Source organism: Peromyscus eremicus, chromosome 13 (genome assembly GCF_949786415.1).
Source record: "Peromyscus eremicus chromosome 13, PerEre_H2_v1, whole genome shotgun sequence".
Lineage (NCBI taxonomy): Eukaryota > Metazoa > Chordata > Mammalia > Rodentia > Cricetidae > Peromyscus > Peromyscus eremicus.
The window spans coordinates 37162758-37186654 of NC_081429.1; the positions used below are offsets into that span (position 1 = coordinate 37162758).

Here is a 23897-nt window from a genome sequence, read left to right on the forward strand (position 1 = left end):
AAGTGTTTGCCCTATCCCCAGGATTCATATTAAAAAGCTTCAAGTGGTGCTGTATGCTTGTAATCCCAGCACCGTGGAGGCGGAGACTAACATATCCCTGTCTTGGCCAATGGCCTAGGTGACTTGGTAAGCTTTAGGCCAGTGGGTGACTCTGTCTGGGAAAAAAGAGGCAGGGTGGCAGGCAGCAGGGAGCAGCAAGATGGTTCATTGAGTGAAGGCATTTGCTCATGAGCCTGAGGAGCTGAATTCAATCCCTGGAACCCACATGGTGTAAGGAGAAAATTTCAACATGTGCACTGTGCGTGTGTGCACACACACACACACACACAGAGGAAAAAGAAAAGAAAGAAAATTGTCCTTGAAGTTCATAGTGGCTCTATTCGCAAGAGTGTCAAAAGTGGAACCACAGCTTGGTCTACATAGTGAGTTCAGGACAGCCTGTCTCAGAAAGAAAAAAAAAAAAGAGGGGTTGGGTGTGTGTGTGGGGGGGACCACCACAAATGTCCATCAGTAAATGAAACAGGAAGTACTGTATCCGTACAAAGGAACACTATTAAGTCATCCTGTGGAGTACAGTAATGACACACGCCTCCAACACAAACTGTGCTCAGAGAAAGGAGCCAGTCATATAAAAGAATACATATTAAATCATCCCATTTACATGACCAAGTCAGACAGGCAAATCCGTAAGGCAGAGACTGTGGTTACTAGGTTTGGGGAAGAGGAACAGGGCATTAGTGGGCACAGAGTTGCCCACTGGGATGATAAGGAAGTGCTGGAACTGGAGAGTGGAGAGAGCCACATGGCATTGTGAATGTGTTCAACGTCACAGAGTCATCTGGATAAAATGGGTACAGGGGCTGTAGCTCTGTGGCAGAGAGCTTGCTTAGCATGCACAAGGACTGGAGTCCCATCCCCAGCTCATAAGTAAATAAATAAATAATGAATAAATACAATAAAATGACCTGGTGTGGTGATAAACAACTGTAATCCTAAATAAATAGATAGATAGATAGATAGATAGATAGATAGATAGATAGATAGATACAATAAATAAATAAATAGAATAGAATAGAATAAAGAGAATAAAATGACCTGGTGTGGTGATAAACAACTGTAATCCTAAATAAATAGATAGATAGATAGATAGATAGATAGATAGATAGATACAATAAATAAATAAATAGAGTAGAATAGAATAAAGAGAATAAAAAGACCTGGTGTGGTGATAAACAACTGTAATCCTAAATAAATAAATAGATAGATAGATAAAATAAATAAATAAATAGAGTAGAATAGAATAAAGAGAATAAAATGACCTAGTGTGGTGATAAACAACTGTAATTCCAGCACTGGGAAGAAGGGCTGAAACAGAGATAGGATAATTTACGGTCAAACCAGACTGGGTTATTCTATAGATGGATGGATGGATGGATGGTTGGATGGATGGATGGTTGGATGGATGGATGGATGTCCATCTTTTGAGTAAACCATAATAATACAGAGAGCATGCCTGTCCCTCACCAGGCTCCATCAATATCCTCCATTTACTGTTATTGTTGCCCAGAATATTTTAAGGTTTATTTGTTTTATTTTATGTGTATGGGTATTTTGCCTGCAGGCATATGCATACCCCCTGGAACTGGAGTTACAGACAGCTGTGCACTGCCGTGTGGCACTGGGAATCGAACCTGGGTCCTCTAGAGAAGCAGCCAGTGCTCTTAATCACTGAGTCATCTCTTCAGCCCTCCAGAATATTTTTTGTTTGTTTTGTTTTGGGGGATAGGGTTTCCCTGTGTAACCCTGGCTGTCCTGGATCTCACTCTGTAGACCAGGCTGGCCTCGAGCTCAGAGATCTGCCTCCCTCTGCCTCCCAAGTGCTTGGGATTAAAGGCATGTACCACCACGCCCAGCTGTTGCCCAGATGTTCCTGCAAGGGCAGGGACCATTTCTGTCTGCTTGTACTAAATCCCCAGCATTACATTGGGTGTGGTGTGGAACACCTGTAATCCTCAGGTGGAGACAGGAAGAGCAGGAGCTAAAGGTCATCCTTGGCTACATAGCAAGGTTGAGACCAGCTTGGGCTACATAAGATGCTTTCCAATAAGAATTAGGTGTTAGCAAAATGACTCAAATGGAATGAGAGAAACAATACCCAGAATTCATTCTCTGACTGCCACATCTGTGCTGTGCATGCACATGCCTACATATACACACAATCAATCAGTCAATGTAATTTTGAAAAAATTAATTAAATCTCCAGCATTTATTACAATACCAGCTCTCTGTTGGATGCATGAATGAGCAAAGGAAAGCAAGGAAGGAATAAGAAAGGGGAGGTTTGGATGGATGGATGGATGGATGGATGGATGGATGAATGGGTAGGTGAGTGGGTGAGTGGATGGGTGGGTGGGTGGATGAGTGGGTGAGTGGGTGGATGAGTATATGGATGGGTGGGTGAGTGGATGGATGGATGGATGGATGGATGGATGGATGGATGGATGGATGGGTGGATGAGTGGGTGAGTGGATGGATGGGTGGGTGAGTGGATGGATGGATGGGTGGGTGGGTGGATGAGTGGGTGAGTGGGTGAGTGGGTGGATGGGTATATGGATGGGTGGGTGAGTGGATGGATGAGTGAGCAAATGGATGGATGAGTGAGTGAATGGATAGATGAGTGAGTGGATGGATGGGTGGATGGATGGATGGATGGATGGATGGATGGATGGATGGATGGATGGATGGATGACAGGCAGAGAGAGCCTTCCACCACTGTTAACTACGCTCCATCCACTGGGCTCGAAGCAGCCTCCCCTTCCCAAGCTGTCCCTAGCACTGCCTCTTTCTGTTTGGACCTGTAGCTGTGTTTATTCCAACTGCTGACCAGAGTCACCTGGGAGCTTTTCAAAAACACTGATGCTCCTGAGCTCAGAGCCTGCATCCCTAGGGGTTCTGATTTAATTAGGCCAGAATGGGGCTTAGGGCTTGGATACTGTATTTCTGCAGAGATGAGGCCTGAGTCCTTTGAAAGCTGGCCAGGATCCTGTTGTGAGCCACAGTGCGAAGCACTCGTCCCTGTTATTCTCATGCCATTTCTCAACCCTCTTCACCAGGATGACGGCCACCCATTCTCCCTAGCTGAGTAGGAGTTAGTCACCCTCCGTGACTGCTCCTTGGCCTAGTGACTAACAAATGCAAGGTCAGGTGCCCCACATTGACAGCTCCATCTCTCCAGCTAATCTCTCCGTGCACTTTGACTTTGAGTCATGTCTTGGATAATAAACAGCTTGGCCTTTACCTCTTGTAGACTCCCTCTTCTGAGCCCTGCAGGGTGACTTATCTTACGATGTTCTGCCCACTCTGGTCAGCCCGCCCCTTGGTGAGCTGGACCACCTATCCATCTTGGGCAGCTTGCTGTGCTGGCAGAAGCCCCATGGGCCTGACTCCATTTGATACCCCTATTGGCGTGGCCTCCAATGTCATGTATTCCTTAGCATGAAGGGTTCCCCAGACACACACACACACACACACACACACAGACACACACACACACACACACACACAATTCTGTTGGTTCAGCAAGACCAACTTGAATACAAAGGACAGGATTTTCTGTTTTATTCCCTGCCATCTTTGTTACAGTTACCCTTTTCTTAAGACTCTCTTCTGCCCTCTCTAGGTGAGGAATGTGGATCATGAGTGAGCTAGGAGCAGAGCTCTACCAGATGGACTGACTGTCCTGGAGCAAATTGGCAGCAGAACGAATTAATGTTAGACACGGGGGTGTTTGTTATCACCAGGGAGGGGATATAGGCTTGCTGCCTCTCCCTGAAGAAAAGTGGGGGCCTCCTACCCCCTGCCTCAACAGCCTAAACAGAGAGGGGGACAGCCTCCTCAGAGCCAAGTGGGGATGGCTGGTTCTAAGAGGTGGCCAGTCCAATCCCATGGGTACCTCTAGCTGCTTCTACACTTACCCAAGGTTGGTCAGAGCAAACTCCTCTCACTGACCCCAGACGAACCCCTCAGCTCTCCCATCTCCCCTAAACTTCAGGGAGGACCAGAGATCCCTCATTCCCCAACCTGCCAACAAGGAACCTGAGGTGGATATGTTCCTCAGCTTGAACTCACTGACTCACCCCTGGTCCCCACCCTTCTATGGCCCTAGCCCTAGGAGGACACTTGTCACCCAGAGAACCAAGAGTCTGTGTAGAATTTGTGTAGAATCTCGGACACCTCCTCCTCCTTTCCTTCTGTCCCAGCAGTCTGTCCACCAACACTCTCCTGGCACTCTGCCTTCTGGAAGAGTAGCCTGGCTGCTGCCCTGGTCCCCAGGCTACACCTCCTCCTCCTCCACCCCCCACCCTCCACCCCCTCATACCCGCTTTCCCACCCTTTTCGTACTCTTCCAGACTCAATCAGGACACACTCCTACAGAAAGCCTTCCCAGAATTCTTAGGCTGTCAGGGAGTCCTTTCTCAGGGTTCCACTGTGTCCCAGACTGATGCCCTTCTCAGCCCTGACCACACAGTGACAAAAAGGCCTATATGTAAGTCTAAAGTCCCCAAGCTCCACGACCTACACAGGTGGGATTTTTTTTTTTTTTAAATGATAGCGATTTCTCGTTTTGTTTTTTGAGACAAAAAATCTCACTCTATAGCCCAGGCTGGCCTCAAACATATAGCAATCCTCCTGCTTCAGCCTCCTAAGTGCTCAGATTGCACACATGAATCATCACCCATGCTTGGAGCTGCCAGCTCATTGCCCATAGTAGGTACACTGGTACCCCACACACAGCTGGAAGACTGGAGCAGGGAATGGAAGGAGTACCTGACTGGGCGTTAGAGAGATTTAGGGTCTTCTGGTCTCCAGCCACCCATCCTTCCTTATCTACTGCCCTATTATCCTTGGGGTGCAACTTTAGGGAACCCCAGGGTGCTGCTATGAGTCTTAGTTCCCAGTACGCAGCTCTTAACTGGACAGGAGTGTGCTGAGACAGTTGGTTAGGTCACTCTTCCTTACACAAAGGATACCCTCCTGCTAACCGGGGCCTGGCAGACCACCAGAAACAGATACTCCCGACCTCCAAGTGGCAGGAGGATTCCTGACCAGATGACCTTGGACAGAGTGAGTCCCAAAATTCTGGACAGGCTAGGCTTTTATGTCCAGCTCCATTAAAATAGACTATGGTGACTGGGGAAACCGAGGGGTCACTTCTAGGGCAGGAGGGATGTCCAGGCCTGACAAAGGCCTCCGGCCCTACAGCCTACAACTCCTGCCTCTCCCCTCCCTCTGGTTTCAATCACTGGATTCCTGGTGGCTGCCGCTTATACCCTGGCATGCATGGGACCTGAAGTCCCAAGAGAGTCAGGGGAACGGTGACGCAAAGAAAGAAACTCTTTCAGAGAAGGAAGAAATGGGCAAAGAAATGAGCAGCGAGAGAACGGATATAGTTAAGGAGACCAATAATTCAGCTTTCTCAAGACTGTCCTGATTTTAACTATAGAAATCTGAGCCCCAGGATCCACCTCAACCCCAGGCAATCTGCATGAGTGCCACCCAGTATAAAGTGAGGGTGAGTTACAGGGGAAAAGGCCGGTGAACTTCCTTCATTGAAGGCCCAGGACAGCATGCTGGCTGCTTGCTTCTTCCAGCAGCATCTCAGAATGCCTTACCTCATCCCCAAACCTGCACCAACGTGCTACAGACAGCCCAGGCTGCCAGAGAGAAGCAAGGACCCTATCCCCTCCCACCACCTGTGGTCCCCATGGGTCCCCACCCAATTGCCTTACCTGTCTGGGAGAGGCAGCCACCACCTGGGAGATCTTAGGTAGTTGTGGCAAGCTGGCTGCAGGAGAGCGACCTTTGTCCTCACCCCCCCTCCTAGGAACTTCCTTCACCATATAAGGGAAGATAGGGCCCCAGGGAGAGAGAGAATGGATGAGGGGGTGGGGTAGTAGGTGCCCAGGTCCCTGGGAACCTAGAGCCCAGCAACAGCCTGACAGACAGAGCGGGTGTGTGCCCCGCCCTTAGCCCTTGGCCCCGGAACTCCAGGGATGGGGTGCACTTCCTTTCAGGACCTGGGCTCTCCCTGCAGGTGGACAGCCCCTACTAGAGCAGGCCACAGGTACCTGGGCCATTCTTCCTTCCCACCAAGAGGGGAACTCAGCTGTCTGCTGTCCTGCCCTAGAGGCATAGCCAAGGGGTGTGGGGTGGGGGATGATTCCTGGGGCCTTGCAGTTGGAACTTAGGCACTTAGGCCAGGGTTCACATTTAGGGCCCCCTTGGGACAGATAGGGCCCCTGACACCCCTCCAGGCGGGCCTCTTCTACTCAGTGTGATCCTCGCTCAGTGGGCACAAGTGCCCTTCCAGTCCTCCCCCTTCCTGAGCCACAGGCTCCACCTGGAGGTTTTATGAGTTGCCATAAACCAGTGCCTTTGAACCCTGCTCTATGGCCTTCTCCTCCACCTCCCTGCCCTGGACCTGGGGATCTGCCTTCTGCTGTAGGACTCACTTGGAGACCAGCTTTAGCGTGGAAAGGGTGGCCTGACTCCCCCTCCCCGCTCCTGCTGCCTCTGGAACTGTTGCCTCAGAATCTTGGTCCTTTAGGAGGGCAAATAAAGAGGGTGGGATGAGGGAAGCCCTCCCCTTGACCTTCCCAAGAGCTCTGGAGACTGAATTGAGTGTGTGTGTGTGCGTGTGTGTGCGTATGTGTGTGCGTGTGTGTGTGTGTGCGTGTGTGTGTGTGTGTGTGTGTATGAGTGTGCCTGTGCGTGTGTGTGTGTGTGTGTGTGTGTGTGTGTGTGAGAGAGAGAGAGAGAGAGAGAGAGAGAGAGAGAGAGAGAGAGAGAGAGCCCCGTGCACAGCCCGGGAAGAGAGTAAACATACAGCAGGTGCTTTTTTATTTTGAAATAATGGAGCACCCTTTCTTGTGAATGAAAAGGAGTGTGTGTCCACTCCTCAGTCATAAGCAAAACCAGAAGAAAAAAACTCCAGGATGGATAGTTAGCCATGAGTCAGTAGTCATAATCTATTTTGAGATATCTCAGATCCTTTTCCGGTGTGTGTGTTGTCCCTATCTACCGTAAGCATACATCTTCTATGGCATATGTATGTATACTTTTTACCAGCACATACACCTTTTAGGTTTATTTATTCACTTTTATGTGTATGGCTGTTTTGCCTGAATGTATGTCTGTGTACTGTGTGTGCAGCGCCTGTGGAGGCCAAAAGAGGGTGTGGAATCCTCTGGAACTGGAGTTAGGGATGCTTGTTAGCCACCATGTGGGTGCTGGGAACGGAACCTAGATCCTCTGGAAGGGCAGCCAGTGCTTTTGGCGACTGAGCCATTTCTCCAGTCCCACAACTACCTTTTAAAACAACAAATTAATTATTATTATTATCCTTATCATCATAATTGTTATTATTGTATGTGGAGGTCCGAGTACAACTTTCGGGAGTGGGTCCTCTCCTTCCTTTGTGGGTTCCAGGACCAGATATCAAGTCTTCAGGCTTGTGCGATGAGTGCCTCTACCTCCTGAGCCATCCTACCGGCCCGCATACATTTGGGTTACATCTTCTTTTTCAGCCTCCTCACAGGACAGCCTGATGACAGCAAAGTTCCTGTTAACAAATAGCTCAGGATTGGCTCTCCAACCTCTGTCCTGCTATTCTCCTTGCTAAACGTTTGCTGTTAGACTCCATCCATGATCAGTGTGGGTGTGGGCTCAGTGATGCAGCGACCCAGCACACACCCACTATGTGCAAGACCCTCCTACCTCATATACACAAAACAAATAAATCTAAAACAAATTGTTTCAAAGCGTTGGAGATGTAGCTCAGTGATTACTGTGGGCTTGAAATGGGAAAAGCCTTGGATGCAATGCCAAATAAATACATAAATTTCTAATTTCTTGTTATGATAAATGTCAACCATATAGAAAAGCAAGTGTGATAACAATCTGTGGGTTAAGGAGTTAGCATATTTGCCATGTGTATATGATGCGTATAAATATATATTTGAAAGTAAGTTTCATTAAATATCATTACTCTGCAGCTAGTGATTATCACTTTCTACTCTGTAGCTCAAATATGATCTTCATAACTGAGAGTCTGCACCAGAATTTATAACATCATCATCTCTCTGGTCCATAGTCCACTGATTATCTGCACACTGACCTTATCAGCCTTTTTATATGGAATCAGATCAAGGACCATTATTTTCTTCAGCTGTCCTGTCTCCTCAGCGTTTTTTAATCTAGAAAACTCGCTCTGCCTTCCCCCATGACATTAGCTTACCTAGGTCAAGCGAACCATTTGACAGGGTGTTTGCCTAGTGGACCAGCCCCAATTTTTCCTTATGGTATTATTTATTCATGCTTTAGAAACAATAACAAAACCCCAAACACACAGGGTCTCCTGGAGCCCAAGCTGGTCTCAAACTTGCTTTGTAACCAAGGATGATCTTGAACTTCTGATCCTCCTGCCTCTGCCTCACCAGTGCTGGGATCACAGGTGTGCATCACGTCTATTTTTTTAAGGAGGTGCTGGGATTGAACTTGAGGTTCTGTGAATGCTAGGCAAACACTATAATAACTGAGCTCCCTCCCCAAGCCCTACTAATGCTTTTTTCCTAGGGTCAAAGTTCAGTTTTATTTATTATTTTATAGAGACAGAATCTCACTCAGTAGCTGGGCTGACTTTGAACTCATGATTCTCGTGTGTCAGCCATGAAGCATGTGCCCAGCTTGCTTTAAAAAAAAAAAAAAAAAAAAAAAGCCATGTCTTTATATTGGGTGTGATGATGCAAGCTTGGAATCTTAGCACTTTGGAGGTAGAAGCAGAAAAATCAGAAGTTCAAGGCCATCCTCAGCTGCATCTTGAATTCAAGGCCATCTTGGGCTATATGAGAGCCTGTCACCAACAAACAAAACATCGACTTTAGGCATTATATTGTTATTATTATTTTTTGTTTTCCTACCGTTTCTTAAAGCCTAACGTGGATTCCAATTAGACACTTTCTTCAGAAATTCTTTAGAGGTCTGGCTTCTCAAAAAAAACCATCATTAAGGTTCACTGGGGAATCTTCCTAAGGCGAGATACCAATCCAGTAGGTCTGAGGTGGGGCCAGAGGTTCTACATCGCTAACAAGTTCCCAGGGGATGATGATGATACGGCTGGTCCTTGAATGAGTCTATTCTTTCCGCACAAGGTCAAAGGTGGTGACACCGAATTGCATCAGAGGATGCTCAGTGTCAAGTTATTCCAGCGCAAGCGAGGTCAAGTCTGATGCTTAGATTAGCTTGCAGCAGGTTTTCCTTTCTTTTTCTTTTTTTTCTTTTCTTTTCTTTTCTTTCTTTCTTTCTTTTTTTTTTTTTTTTCCGAGACAGGGTTCTTCCGCAGACCAGGCTGGCCTCGAACTCACAGAGATCCGCCTGGCTCTGCCTCCTGAGTGCTGGGATTAAAGGCATGTGCCACCACCGCCAGGTGGTTTCCCACTTTCAATTAAGAATAATCCTGGTAGCCGTAGTGTGCACCTGAGCGCAGGGGAATTGTTTGAGCGCAAGAGTTCAAGGCCAGCCTGGGTAACCCGGGAGCCCTCATCTCAAAAAACAAAGAAATAATAGACCCGCCACAACAAATAGAAGTCACAGTTATGATAGTGTAATACTAACACACAAAAAGGCTTTGATTTCTCACTTCTTATTTCGTTAGCAATTGTCATTTATTTTTTAAAAATTGCAGGGCTGCTGATTAAACACGGTAGGCAGATACTGAACTAACCCCCCTCTCAGACCCCTCCTTTACTTTCCCTCCCTTCTTTTTTGCGAAATGTAAAAAAAAAAAAAAAAAAAAAAAAAAAAAAAAAAAAAAAGTGCTTATTTACTGGGGAAGGGTGTTATAAATGCACCAGTGGGAACCCCCAGACCAGGGCACCCCACACATGAGGGAAAACATGCTGGGCAGATGCAGCGGGAGAGGGAGCAGCGGTGTTCGGAAAGTCATTCATACCCAGGCGCTGCATCCACGTGGAGAGTTTATTATAATAGAGAGATGAAGAGAAAGACCAGGAAGAAAGAGAAGGGAGAGAAAGCGGAGGTGTGCACACCTTGTGGGAATGGAGGGGGGGTTCCTTAAAATGAGGCTTTTATGTCAGGACATGGGGTGGGAATCTCGGGGTGGGGAGTCAGAATATTAACGAAGGGGAGTTATGGACGCATGATGTTCTAGCTTGTAAATCCCTATCCTTCTAGGTTTTTTTCTTTGGTTTGGTTTGGTTTGGTTTTTGGCTTTTCAAAAAAAGATTTCTTTAAGGTGTAATAGCCCTGGCACTCACTTTGTAGATCAGGCTGGCCTCGAACTTACAGAGGTTCACCCGCCTCTGCCTCTCCAATGCTGGGATTAAAGGTGTGCGCCACCACACCTGTCTTGTTTTCCATGCCTATATAGCATTTTCTGGTGTAGCTATACCAAGGTCTACTTAACTAGTCCCTAATTGGTCAACACAGGTTGTTTCAAGTGTTTACTATAAACACTTGAATTAGTATAAGCACTTGAGCGATTATAAACAATGATGCTACTTACTCACAGCAGATTTACAAGTGTTACACATGTCACCCACAGGATAAATACCTAAACGTAGGATTGCTCAGATGCAAAGCTATCTACATTGTAAAAAACCATTTTTTTCAGCCAGTTGTGGTGGAGCACACCTGTAATACCAGCACTTGGGTAGTGGATGCTAGAACATCAAAGTTCAAAGTTGGGACTGGGGATGTCACCCAGGGGATAGAGTACTTACCTGTCAGCTGTAAAATTCTGGATCCAGTCCGGATCATGATATAAACTGGACAAGGTGGAACATGGGAGGTGGAAGCAGGAAGCTGAGAGATGGTTCAGAGGTTGAGCATATGGCTGGGCAATGCTGGCGCACGCCTTTAATCCCAGCACTAAGAGGCAGAGGCAGGCGGATCTCTGTGAGTTCGAGACCAGCTTGGTCTACAAGAATGAGTTTCAGGATAACCATGGCTACACAGAGAAACCTTGTCTTGAAGAAGAAGAAGAAGAAGAAGAAGAAGAAGAAGAAGAAGAAGAAGAAGAAGAAGAAGAAGAAGAAGAAGAAGAGGGAGGAGGAGGAGAAGAAGAAGAAGAAGAGAAGAGAAAAGAAAACAAGAGAAAATAAAACAAAAGCCCTTGCTGGTCTTACAGAAGCCCTAGGTTTGATTCCCAACACCTACAAGGTGGCTCAGAACCACCTGTAACTCCAATCCTAGGGGATCCAATACCCTCTTCTGTCCTCTACAGACACAGCATACATGTGGTACACATACATGTAGGGAAAACATTCATATATACATAAATTTTTAACAAATAAAGTTTAGAAGAAGCCCATTGTCATTTTTGGCTACATAGTGAATATGAAGCTAGCCAAGGCTACGTAGTGAGGCCCTGTCTCAAACAAAACAAAACAAAACAAACAAACAAACAAACAAACAGAGCTGGGGAAATGGCTCAGTGGGTAAAGGTTTCGTTGCCAAGTCTGAGGACCTGAGTTCACTCCCTGAAACTTATCTGGTAGGAGGGAACCCCTGCAAGACATCCTCTGGACTCTACATGTGTGCACTTGAGCACATACACTACAATAGTTAATTAAAAACGAAGGAAAAAAGCTTTTCTCTGACATTGCTGACTCATTTTCCAAGGTTTTACCATTTTATACCACTGACAGCAATGTTGTACTAAATGTGTTTCCTGCAGACTCTGTGTGTGTGTGTGTGTGTGTGTGTGTGTGTGTGTAATAAGCAGAGTATCTGCTCCACACCAGGCACAGTTAAAGGTATCTTCACTGGCCGTCTCTACAGCTAATACGGAGTCACTCCCCTCCTTCCGCACCCCTGCCAGAAGCAGATCGGGTCACACTTCCTGCCCAATGCCTTTATCTCCCCCAACACCCATCCTGCCTCCCTGCCTGTCTCTTCACTGTCATTGGCCCTCTTCAGGCCTTTGCTCATCTCCAGGACTGTGACCGTGTTCTCTTAGTAAAGTCTTATTGCCCCTCACTTAGTTCCCAGTGTGCAGACGTCAGGTGTGTGCACACCCATCTTAGTTCCAGTGTGCAGACGTCAGGTGTGTGCACACCCATCTTAGTTCCAGTGTGCAGACGTCAGGTGTGTGCACACCCATCTTAGTTCCAGTGTGCAGATAACAGGTGTTTTCACACCCTTTTCCTGCTTATGAGATCATCATGTTCCCTCAGTTGTACCCTATAGTAGTCTAGTTTTTTTGGTTTTTTTTTTAAGAAATTTTTGTTTTGTTTTTTGAGACAGGGTTTCCCTGTGTTTTGGTGCCTGTCCTGGATCTCGCTCTGTAGACCAGGCTGGCCTCGAACTCACAGAGATCTGCCTGACTCTGCCTCTTGAGTGCTTGGATTAAAGGCGTGCACCACCACCGCCTGGCTTTAAAGAATTTTTTAAGATTTATTTATTTATTATGTATACAATGTTCTGTCTGCATTTTTGCCTGCACACCAGAAGAGGGCACCAGAACTTATTATAGATGATTGTGAGCCACCATGTGGTTTCTGGGAATTGAACTCATGACCTCTGGAAGAGCAGCCAGTGCTCTTAACCTCTGAGCCATCTCTCCAGACCCAGTAGTCTAGTTATAACGGACATGATATTCTTTGATAGTACTAACCACATTTTGAACTTTCTCTAGCAAGATGGAACTAAAGCAGATGTCAGTCTGGATGACATGAGACCCTGTCTGGAACAAACCAACAAACCAAAATTCCTATCTGGAAGCTAAGATAGTCTTCGGGGATAACATTTCTAAGTCCCAGTGTCTTCAGACTGTCATTTGAAACATCTCTCTTGACTCTAATCCGCAAGTATTTACTCTGCTGGCATTGGCCAGGGCAGACACTGGCCGGGAAGAAGTCCTTGCTTCATTCCTGCTGACTCAATGACACTCCAGACCCTCTTAGTGTCATTTTGGATGTCATGGTCTCCCTGACCATTTGGACACTTTATTCTATGGAAATATGATGTTTTGTTCATCACAAGACTTCAAAATGATTTTTAAACTTGTTTTTGTTTAAACTTATTTATTTCTGCTTTGTTTGTGTTGTTGCAATAGGTAATTCCAAAGTCATCTTCATTTCACTTGGCCCGACATTTGACTAAGAGTTTGTCCTCTCCTTAGTGGGATTGTGGTGACCCTTTAGGTATTGGGAAACTAGACAACCTCGTTGGCCCCACAAAACAAACAGGCAAAGCTCAGTGTCTTTTGCTTAAAAATCTTTTTCTGGGCTGGGCAGTGGGAGTACACACCTTTAATCCCAGCACTCGGGAGGCAGAAGCTGGCGGATCTCAGTGAATTTGAGGCCAACCTGGTCTACAAAGCGAGTTCCAGGACAGACAGGACTGTTACTCAGAGAAACCCTGTCTCAACCACCACCCTCCCCCCCCCAAAAAAAATCTTGTTTTTTGTTATATTGAGGCAGGGCTTTTCTACATGGCCCAGCCTAGCCTCCAATTTACTATCCTCCTGCCTCAGCCTCTTGAGTGCAAGGATTATAGGTGTGTGCATCTCCATTCCCAGCCTTGCTTAAATCTTTCTCATTGTACGGTTTATTGTTTTTATTAATGAAGGGTATGTGTGTGTTCCCCTGGAGATGGAGTTAGAGGCAGTTGTGAGTTATTGACATGAGAACTGAACCGGGGTCCTCTGAGCCATCACCAGACCCCTTTGTTCATCTTGTTTATTGTTACAGTCTTGACTGAACTAAACAGAGTTCTGTACTCTGGTACGAGAAAGTCTAAATTTCTGACTTTTGTGACATGCGTCTGTCCTCTCAGCACTTGGAAGGTGAGACAGGAGGATCGCTCAGACTTCATAATAAGACCCAAACAAAGTCTCTGAGTTCTCTCATTTATTGACTTCCCCCGAGGGTGATGCAATCAACTAAGGCAGCTTTTTTTCCAAGTTTACTCACCCTTCCCTTGGTACTTACCTAAAGACCGAAACTCAGGACTAGGTCACTACTGGGTTTACATGTCTGCACAATGCCTACTCTCCTCTTTGTCCTGGTGACAGGATTAGGGCTGGAACGCAGCTCAGTGGCAGAGCACTTGTCTAGCATTGTGAGGCCCTTAGTTCAATTCCCAGCATTCATAAACCAAAAGCAACTATCAAGGGGCTCTGGAGGGTCTGGAGACTCCAATTAACTGGTGGATAACGTCACCTCACTGCTGAGAAAATGGACCATGGTAATAGTAATTCTTGAGTCTTTCTGATTTACTATCAGATTTTTTTTTTTTTTCAGTACTGGGGATTAAATTCCAGGCCTTAAGCATGCTAGGCAAGTGCTCTACTAGTGAGCTATACCTTAACCCCTGCTGGTAGAGATTTTAACAGTGATCAAAGACCAAGTTATAATATGGTTGCTACAGAAACATTCATATTCTCTCTCTCTCTCTCTCTCTCTCTCTCTCTCTCTCTCTCTCTCCCGGGTTTCTCAGTGTAGCTCTGGCTGTCCTGGAATTCACTTTGTAGATCAGGCTGGCCTCGAACTCCAACTGCCTCCCCGAGCTGAGGTTAAAGGCGTGTGCCACCACCACTGGCTAAGAAACGCTTATCTTACCTCTTTCCCTTAAATTATAGGTTGCAGTCACACCTGCATGTCACTATGGCTAAAACTTCCTTTTTCTCTTTTTCAGACTTTCTTTTAGTTAATTAATCATGCTTTAATTCTGGAAATATTCCCAATGGGCCCCTGAGGGATTTACACTCAAGAGTCCTTCTGGAGTAACTAACTCCGAAGAAATGTTAAGGATGTTCAGAAGTAGCGTCAGCTGATCCTAGAGAAAGAATACTCATACTTAAAACATGCTGTGTATCTCTCCATCCCTCAGGAGTCAGTAACATTTTTCTTCCTTATTTTTCTTTCATGTGTGTTTTGCCTGCATGTATGTCTGTGTACCACATGCCTGAAGTGCCCTCGGAGGCCACAGAGGGTATCGGATCTCTTGGGACTAGAGTAGCATATGGTTCTGAGCCACCGTGTAGGTGCCGGAAATTGAACCCGGATCCCCTGAATGAGCAGCCAGTGCTCTTAACTGCTGAGCCATCTCTCCAGCTCCAGGAACTAGAGACGAGTTCCTTGAGAGCAGAAGCAAGCCTGACACTGACTGGTGCTGACAAGGAAGTACCCATACATGTGGTTGAGTTGAACTCTGCGTGGGCAGAGGGTGTGTGGTTGCAGAGTCCTGGAGTTTGACTCTGGGTCTCAATGGAAGCTGGTGCTCGGCTTGTCTGGCCTCCGGGAATGCAAATTTGAGGCGACCACTGTTTGCATACAGAGCAGGAAACCAAGCCCGACCCTGACTGAGGGCGGGAGGAGGCCAGGGCAGGGTATAAATCTTGCAAAAGGCTCTCCTGGTCCACGCAGCTCCAGACCAGAGCTGATTCCGGGGTAGGCTTCATCTCAGGTGGGAGTTTCTTGGCTCTTTTCTGTCGGGCAAGTAGTAGGGTGGGGTAGGGGAGGTACAAAGCGGTAAGGGGCGATTTCACACCTTTTGCGCGCGCGCGCGCGCTCACACCGAAAGCAAAGGAGGCTCCGGGCTAAGTTCCTGGTGGTGAGGAGGCAGGGATGGCCTTGGGGAGGTGGAGCTAGGGGACAGGGACCAACATTTGGGAGGAGTCCACCCCCCTTCTCCACTGTGTGTGGTGGGGAACGCCTGGAGCTCCACACGTTCAGAGGAAGGGTGATTGAGACAAACTCCCATCCTTCCAGATCCGGGGTGCTCTAGGCCGGGGAGTGCCAGGCTCGTGAGCCCCACGATCGCAAGGACCGGGAGGCCCCTAGCGGCAGGCGTCGGCTTTGGCCGGGCACTTCCTGCCCCGCCCCGGCGGGGTTTGCGGAAGACGAACTTGGCCGGAGGGGCGTGGTCAGCGCTGGCAGGGGGCCGCCGGGCCAGAGCAGGGCGCGGGGTGCGACCAGGGCGCGGCCAATGCGAGCCGGAGGCCTTCGGGCGCCCTGGCGTCCTCGCACCCCGTCTCCGCCCTGCTGGCCCCGCTGCCCGGAAGGCCGTAGGCTCGGGGCGGCCCGTGTCTGCCCAGCCTTCCGTCTCCCGCCCTGCCCCGGGCAGGTCCCGCCCCGCATTCCAGCGGTGGGGGCACCGCGGGGCTTGTGTGTTCTTTTATTTATTTAGAGTGCGTGTAGATGTGGGGGCGAGCTCGTGCCATGGTACGCGTGAGGTCAGAGGACAGCTTGCGCGAGTTGGTGTTCGCTTTCCATCAATCACGTGGGTCCTGGCGACCGAACTCAGATCGGCCTGGTGTCCGGTGCCCAGGCAGTCCCTCCGGGCCAACTTCCTCCTGCCCAGCAAGGTTCTGAAAAGTAGTCCCAGGTGTGGTGGGACGTTCACGCACTTCAAGTCCCCTCCCCAAAAACCACAGAGGCAGAACAGGAAGGGGTCTAGCTTTCTCTTTAGTTATCACACTGAGGTGCTGGTCACAGAGAAAGCACTTAATTGGGAAGGTCATCCGATTCAGGCCAACCATATCCTCTCCCTTCACCAACTCCCTTGGCACTTATCTGTGGGTCCACTTAACCCTCATATTCTGGGGAGAGAGCCCAAGGACTTGAACTCCAGACTCAGCAGGTGTGGGGAGGGGCTTTAGAAACAAGTCAGTTGGCAGAGTGACCTGGGAGCCGCCCCCAGCCAGCAGGGGGCTATGGAGGAGGCTGGGGGGGGGGTAGGGGATGAGGTGGTGTGAGTTGGCACTGGAGAGGGGAACAGCTTAGTAAGCTTTTCTGAAGACCTCCCGAACCCCACAAGAAGGGTCCACCTCCTGCAGATAGTCTGAAGGCACCAGTGAAGTTTGGGGTTCAGAGGTGGGGCACCAGAGATGAAGCAGAGACCCCCCTCCCACTCAGCTGGTGGGACTAGCTCCCTGCTGGGCAGAGAAGATACTCAATACATGTTTTTTTTTTGGATGAATACAGTAAAAGGGCTGGGACAGACAGAAGATCAGGCCTGTGACCCCTCACAGCCCAGCTTGTTCCATTCAGAAAATAGTAGTTTTAAAAATGTAAAAATCCTTTCCCTCCCTCCCTCCCCCAATTTCTGGGCCCAGGGAAGGGGCGAGGGAGGAGTGTCTCTTCCCACCCTTTCCTCTCTCCTTCCCTTAAAAATCTATATACACATATACATATTTATATGGCACCACAGGGGAGTCCTGCCAACCCCCAGGGGAGATTGGGGGCTTAAATGATAAGGGAGCAGCCATCAGCCTTGGACAAGCTGAATTGGGAGTGTTCCCTAAGGAGGGTCCCCAGCTCTTTTACAAGTGGTAATAGACTTTCTCCCTCTCCCTCCCATGCAGAAACTGGTGGGCACCATCATCCCAGGAAGGAGGACGGGAAGGCGAGATACTGGTTCCTCCCAGGTCAGCCGAGATCTGGGAAAAGCTGACCAGCAAAGAGGGTTCTATGCAAGGCACTTGGTGTCCACTGTTCCCAGACTGGGGGTTGAGGGGTGGGGGAATCCAAGGCACGGGGCAGCAAAAACCTTGGCCCTACCCCCAGAAGCAGAACTGGGGCTATGAGACCCAATTTGGCAGCAGAGAAACATGGCAGCATGGAGAAGTGAAGACAGAAGGGGGGAGCAAGAGACAGGGCCCCCCAGGTCCCCTGAGAAGGGGGGAAGAAGTCTGAAGGCACTGAGACAGGGGGGCCCAAGGGCTCATTGTCCGCCATGCAGCCTGGCAGGGGAGACACCCTCTTGCCCAGGGCCGTGGATATTGCAGAGCCCATGGGTTTTGTTAACAGCATAGGCAGGCTCCCGCAGTCTGATGGGAAGAGGCTTGGGCCTTGGTGAGGGGCAGGTCCTGGCCCCAAGACTCCTCACTAGCTCCCGGGCCTAGGCTGCCTGAGCACTGAGTACACGTCATCCACACGGCTGAGTTGCTCGAAGAAGGGTAAGAGATCATGGAGCTCAGTGTCACTCATATTGTCAAACCAGGAGGCCACTGGTACCTGGGAGGGGACAAGGGAGTGAGGAGGACAGGTATTCCAGGAGTGGCCCATGTCCAGCCCAATCCCTGCCCACACAGCACGTGCATGTTTTTGTTTTTGTTTTTGTTTTTTTACCCTGACAGCAGGTGACGGTGAAATCCATTTGTAGATACCGCTAAGCAAAATGTTCACATACATACTTAAGCTCACTGTGTTTCATTTGGCTAGGCTCCCAAATGGGACTCACCACATCCATTCTGTCCCGTTAACAGGTCATGATCGGCAGCTTGAAAACTGCCAGATGGGGACCCCGGCCAGAGGTGAGTACCCTCCACACACAGGCACAGGGTAGAATACGTGAGCAGGCAGCAGGTGGCAGGCATAGGTCACAGGAAGTCACCCGCCTCCCCAGGCTACCACCCCACGTAAGGCTGGGGAGGCCACCACAGCACATTATGTGTTCTTGTCCTGTCTCAGACCCTGGGTCCCACGGGTACTCACAGCATTATCTGGATGGAAGACATAAGAGGCCGGTGAGTTGTCCAAGATGAGCACCCGCCGCAGGTCTCGGCCCAGCCTGCTCAGGTCCTTTACGTAGTTCCCCCGATGGAAGACACATGACTCTCGAAACAGCCGGGCACGGAAGGCTCCCCACTTGTCCAACAGGTCAGCTACGGGGTCTGCATACTGGGGTGGGGGTAAGTCAGACTCCTGATTGAGTGGTAATGCCCAGGGCTGCATCTAGTTACATGTTGAAGGTGTGGGAATTTAGCAGACTCGCTGTATGGCGTGGACATTAGGATGAACAGCTGCTTTTTAGAAGTGTGTTGACCTTGAAAAATCCTTATGGAAAACAATGACTGTTTCCTGTCATCCGTACACTTGTTTTGCTGAGGGGCTCTGCGGCCATCCCATGACTTCGGTCACAAGATGCCTCGGGCACACCTGAGACTCTTGCATTACTGTGTATCGCTTGCGCACGGTACATAATAAAGGACCAGAGTCATGGAGGCATGTGATGCTCTCCTTCAGTAAGACATGGGAATTAAGACTGGGGAGCTTGGTGTGAGGAAATACTTTGTGTAACTTTTGAATAAATACACCTTCGTACGGCTGTTTGGGGTTCAATCCATCAGAAGAGGCCAGACCTTCCTGGGGCCACCTAGGCCTTAAAATTTCATCTTGGGAGTGCCTTCTTTCTTCCAACGACCTGCACTACACGGCGGGCGCACCCCAACAGGAGGGTATGGTTGCCCCAGACTCCAGGGCTCACCTTGGCAAGGCTGGCAGTGAACAGCACACACTCAAAGAGCTCGCCCATTCGCTGTAGGAACTCATCCACGTGGGGCCGCTTCAGCACGTAGACCTGGGGAATGAACCAGTGAGGGAGCTGCCGGCTTGAGGAGATAAACAACGGGAATAGTAGAGGAGGCTGGCCCAGGATCTGTGGGCTTCCCCAAAGCCCGCGGGCTGCCCCAACCATCCCCCTCCCTAAAGAGGACCAGAATGTGGTCCCACCTCACCTAGTGGGAGTCGCTAATCCCCAGCCCCTTTCCCTCCTTGGCTTTCTCCAAATGCAGGAGCCCAGGTTAGCCCTCTCACCCCTAGGCTGCAGGGCACCGGCCCCCGAGCCAAGTAATGGAGAACAGGCTGGCCAGCACCACAACCTATCCTGAATTACTTGAACTGGGTCCCGGGCAGTGGGGGTGAGGGGGGAAGAGGGCTCCACAATTCTGCAGGTCTGGGAGTCTGGCTCGATCTATCCCCGGGGTACCAGAGAGCCTTGGGTTTCATACCCTGTTCGAGCCTTGGACATTCCCCATCTATCAAAGTTCCATTTGGGGCTCTCTCAAGATTGGTGGGAGGTACCTGGGGTGTAGAGTGCAGACGCCAACCCCCCCCCACCTCCCTCTGCCCCTCACCTGGTGAACTACCCCATCAATCTCCACGGGTATGATGAAGTCAGCATTGTTCACTGGCTGTGAGGAGAGAAAAATGGCTGGAGCTGGAGACGGAGGGGAGTCCCAGGGGTGGAAGTCCAGCAGAGACCTCCCTCCCTGACCAGGGTAGGCCCCCCCTCAGAGACTGCAGGCTGAGGGCTGCTGGGCAGGGCCCACCTTGAAGGAGCTGTGCACCAGGGTCTCGTCCAGGTCGATGACCACGCAGATCTTGTCCGAGTCCTGGGCCTTGGCCTCGGGAAGCAGGTACTGGACTGGGGTCTGCGGTGGGGAGGGGCTGGGCTGGGTGGGGTACCTCCTACGCAGGCCTCCCTCCCCAGCTCTATCTGAGGACCCAACCACCCGCTCCCCAGCTTTGGTCTTGCCAACTGTGGACCAGGGATAGGCTATATGGACGGATCCCTCTTCCTCACCTCAGAAAGTACCCATTTATAAGGGGTCTACTCAGATCTCAGGCAAGTCACGGGTGTTGGTAGGGGGTGAGGTTGGAAAAGGGCTGGACCTAGCGGGGAGGCGCCTCCCTTTTCTGAACATTTTAGGGTCTACAAGTGTGTCAGTCAAGTTCAGCCTAGACCCCCTTCTGCCAAGTCCACTTCGAGCTGGGCCCAGGGGCGTGAGTGTGCAGTTCCCTTCCGACCACTACACACCTTAGGGATGGCGCCATTTTCCTCCACCAGCAGGGGAGCCCCACTGTGGGCAGGCCGGGCCTCCCCATCATCTCGGCAGACGCAGCAGAAGAGTGAGTGGAAGATGCCCCGACTCCGGGGCTTCTGGGAAGCTGCTGACTTCTGGTCACCTGAAGCAAGGAGTGAAAAGTGGGCACACTGGCCTGCAGAGAGGCTCCATGCACGGGTCTACTCCCTGAGCACCGAGAGCGTGGGCACTTTCCTCCATCAAGAGTCACACCAGGGTGCCTCTGGCCCTCTATGAAATGCCCCTTTCCAGGGGCCCCTGCAACTCTTCCACATACGGAAATCTGGTGTGGCTGAGAAGGCAGCCACTTTAAGGAGTAGGTGGCCTGAAGGAGGAGACAGACGACGGGGTGCTTTCTCTTTTTCCCAGGGGTTGGTTTGCAATCACCTGGCCTGGCCCCACACCTTACCTGGGTAGCCCCTGCTCAGGAACGTCAGGGCTCGGGGCCCCGTCGTCCACTCCCACTCTCCCTCCATTCTGTCTACCCCATGGGTCCAAAGTCCTCATCCAGCCTGGGCCCAGAGGCCAGTGTCCCAGGTCTGTCAGCCCCGCCTCCTCCACCCCGCCCCGTCTCAACCTTAGACTTCGGAGAGGCAGCGGCCTTCTAATTGACAGACACCCCCACACCTCACCCCTACGCGCGCGGCGCGCGCCCTCTTTGCTAATCCTTTCTGCCTCCGGCCCCCAAAGAAGCTGGGACAGGACCGTGGACGAATCCCGGTTGACTTCCCGATCTTTTAAGTTCACACAGGGGAAGAAGGTGGGGGGTGATCCCCACCCAGGCCAGCCCCAGGGGCTGGGTCGATGCGAGTGTGCACAGGCCCGACGCCAACTGGCCTGGCCTGCTGCAGCCGGGGTGCCCCGTGCGCAGCTGGGCACAGGGCTCGTGAGTCTGTCTTGCAAGATGAGTGGCTCTCCGGCCCCGAGGGTGTCGCCCGCAGCTCCACGCGCGCGCGACGCCCGAGTGTGTGGGAACGTGGCTGTGGGTTGGCGGGAGATCCCTGCAAGACTACCCAGCCCGCTGCTGTCACCTCGGCACCCCTTCCAGACCTCAGCCTGGAGGAGGCGGAGCCTCAACGGGTGGCCAGGCGGCCGCCTCACCCCCACCTTCCAGTCCAATTGGCGCCAAACTGGGGGAGGGGGCGACGCCCGGGAATCGCCAGCCGACTAACCCCTCGCTTGCCTCCGGCCTCAGTTTCCCTACTGGAAGCATACCGAGCGCTCTAGTGGCGCCAGGCCCCGCCCAGCGCTCCAGACTCTCGCGGAGTTCAAACTCTTCCCCCGGCCCCCGCTGGCCCCGGGGCTCCGGCTGGGCCGAGGCGCGCGCCCGGGGCAGTGGCAGCGGCTGCGGCGCGGGGACAGCCCTCAGCCCCGACCTCCCCTCCCGCCGCCCGTGTACCTTTGCCCCGCAGCGGGCCCCGCGCCTCCTCCTTGCTGATCTGAGTAATGACGGCCGAGCTGTCCATGGGGCCCGGCGCGCTCCACTCCGGCCGGACTCTGGCCCCGGCGCCCGGCCTCCCCCCCGGCTCGGGCCGGAATCGGGGCGCGGGGGGGAGGGGAGGGTGGGAGGGAGGGATCCCCGCGAGCTTCGGAGGGGAGGGGAGCCAGGTTCTCGGGGGGAGGGGGAGGGAGGGGGCGCGGAGGAAACTTTGTTACAACATGGAGTTTCCTCCCCGCGAGGCGGATGCAAACATGGAACCCGGGCGCCGTTTCAAGGCTCCCCCTTAAAAGGGCAACGGCTTCGGCGCGACCGGGGCTCGGCCGCAGCTTTCATCACTTCTGGGGCCCGGCGGACTGGGAGGCGGGCCGGGTTCCTGCGGAGATCCAGGGGGCGTCGCCTCTCTTCCTGCGGCGTTCTGGCGGGACCCAGCCTTTGCGGCTGCGTGGCAGGGCGGACAGCGGTAACCGGTCGCTGCAAGCCGAGGAGCTCGGGGCCTCAGGCCCGCCCCAAGCGCCCGGCCTCCCCGGGAGTGCCCGAAGGCGACGCAGCTCCACCTCCGCGCATTCCAAGGGGCTGACACCAGCTGCCTCCGTTTGCACTTCTGGAAAATGGGATAATGTTAACTTTCTGTAAAATGGGTGCTTTTTTTAAAAAAAAAAAATTTAAATATTGTGTATGGCCTGCCCATGTGTACGTGCATCACGTATGTGCAGTGCAGCTCAGCGGCCAGAAGGGGGTGTCCATTTTACCTAGAACTGGAGTTAACAGATGGTTGTGAGCCACTATATGGATCCTAGGAACGGAAACGGGGTCCTTTCAAGAGCAGCAAGTGCCTCTGAACCATCTTTCCAGTCTCTAAAAAAAATTAAAATTAAAATTACACTTATTTGTGTATGGGAGGGATGCGCGTGCCACGAGTGGAGATCAGATGTTCTCTTCTTCCACCAAGTGATGGCGGGATCAGACTCGGGTGGTCAGGCTTACCAGCAGGCACCTTCAACCCCTAAGCCTTCTCACCGCCCCTACAGTGGGTCTTTTGTCTAATGTTGTGGATATCGTGAGTGAGGGGGAAAAAGGGGGGCCCTCTTTGCTAGTTCCAGTAATGCAAACTCATCAAATTATAGGATTCTAGAAAGATTTATTTCTGTGTATGTATGCCAGAGCCTACGGAGACCAGAAGAGGGCGTCAGATCCCCTGGAGCTGGAGTTACAAGCAAGTTCCTAGCCGCCCTCTGTGCGTGCTGGTAACCCAGCTCGCTCGCATAGTCGTCCAGAGCAGTACGTTCTCCTAACGGCCGAGCCACTTCGCCAGTCCCAAATAATGTTCTTGATCCGACCAACTATAACTCAGTCCCCACCGCAGCCTCGAGGGCATCACGGGATGTGAACAATGCCACTTCGGCTTGTCCTGTAGCAAATCTAGCCCTCTTGCCCTGCCAAGCCATGCAGCGTCCCTCCCGCCCCCACCAGCCGACAGGAGCCGAGCCTCCGCAGCTCAGGGCCTTGTTTCTTGGACGTGCTGTTCCCTCGAATTGGAACGTGCCTCCTCGTCCTTGGCAGAGCCAAGTCCCATCGAACTAGAAGAAGTACCACCTTGTTTAGACGGCTCCCCACCCCCACCCCGCGGCCCCTATCTGTGATTATTAGAGGGGCCAGTTCCAGGGCTGGCTGCGTTCCCAAGTGCCCAGGGGACGCCCGCGGAGGGAGGGCGGGAGAGAGGGCCCAGCGCCCGCCCTTGGGCGCCTGAGACTGCAACTGTTCAGATTTTAAACACACGTGTCACCG

General features: G+C 51.1%; 1 protein-coding gene and 1 long non-coding RNA gene across 2 annotated transcripts; one reads left to right on the forward strand and one right to left on the reverse strand.

Moving 5' to 3' along the window:
* Positions 1 to 16170: 16170 nt before the first annotated feature.
* On the forward strand, positions 16171 to 19128 carry LOC131923388 (uncharacterized). Its single transcript, XR_009382594.1, has 4 exons — positions 16171 to 16410; positions 17390 to 17452; positions 18293 to 18340; positions 18498 to 19128. It is a non-coding gene; the product is annotated as an uncharacterized LOC131923388 (long non-coding RNA).
* Positions 16473 to 22263, reverse strand: Ctdsp1 (CTD small phosphatase 1). The gene is made up of 7 exons (XM_059278401.1): positions 22071 to 22263; positions 20626 to 20774; positions 20138 to 20239; positions 19943 to 19999; positions 19294 to 19386; positions 18522 to 18707; positions 16473 to 18041 (listed from the first exon to the last, which is right to left on the reverse strand). The coding sequence occupies exons 1-7, from the start codon at positions 22135 to 22137 to the stop codon at positions 17913 to 17915; spliced, it is 783 nt and encodes a 260-aa protein (XP_059134384.1). The 5' UTR covers positions 22138 to 22263; the 3' UTR covers positions 16473 to 17912.
* Positions 22264 to 23897: the final 1634 nt, after the last annotated feature.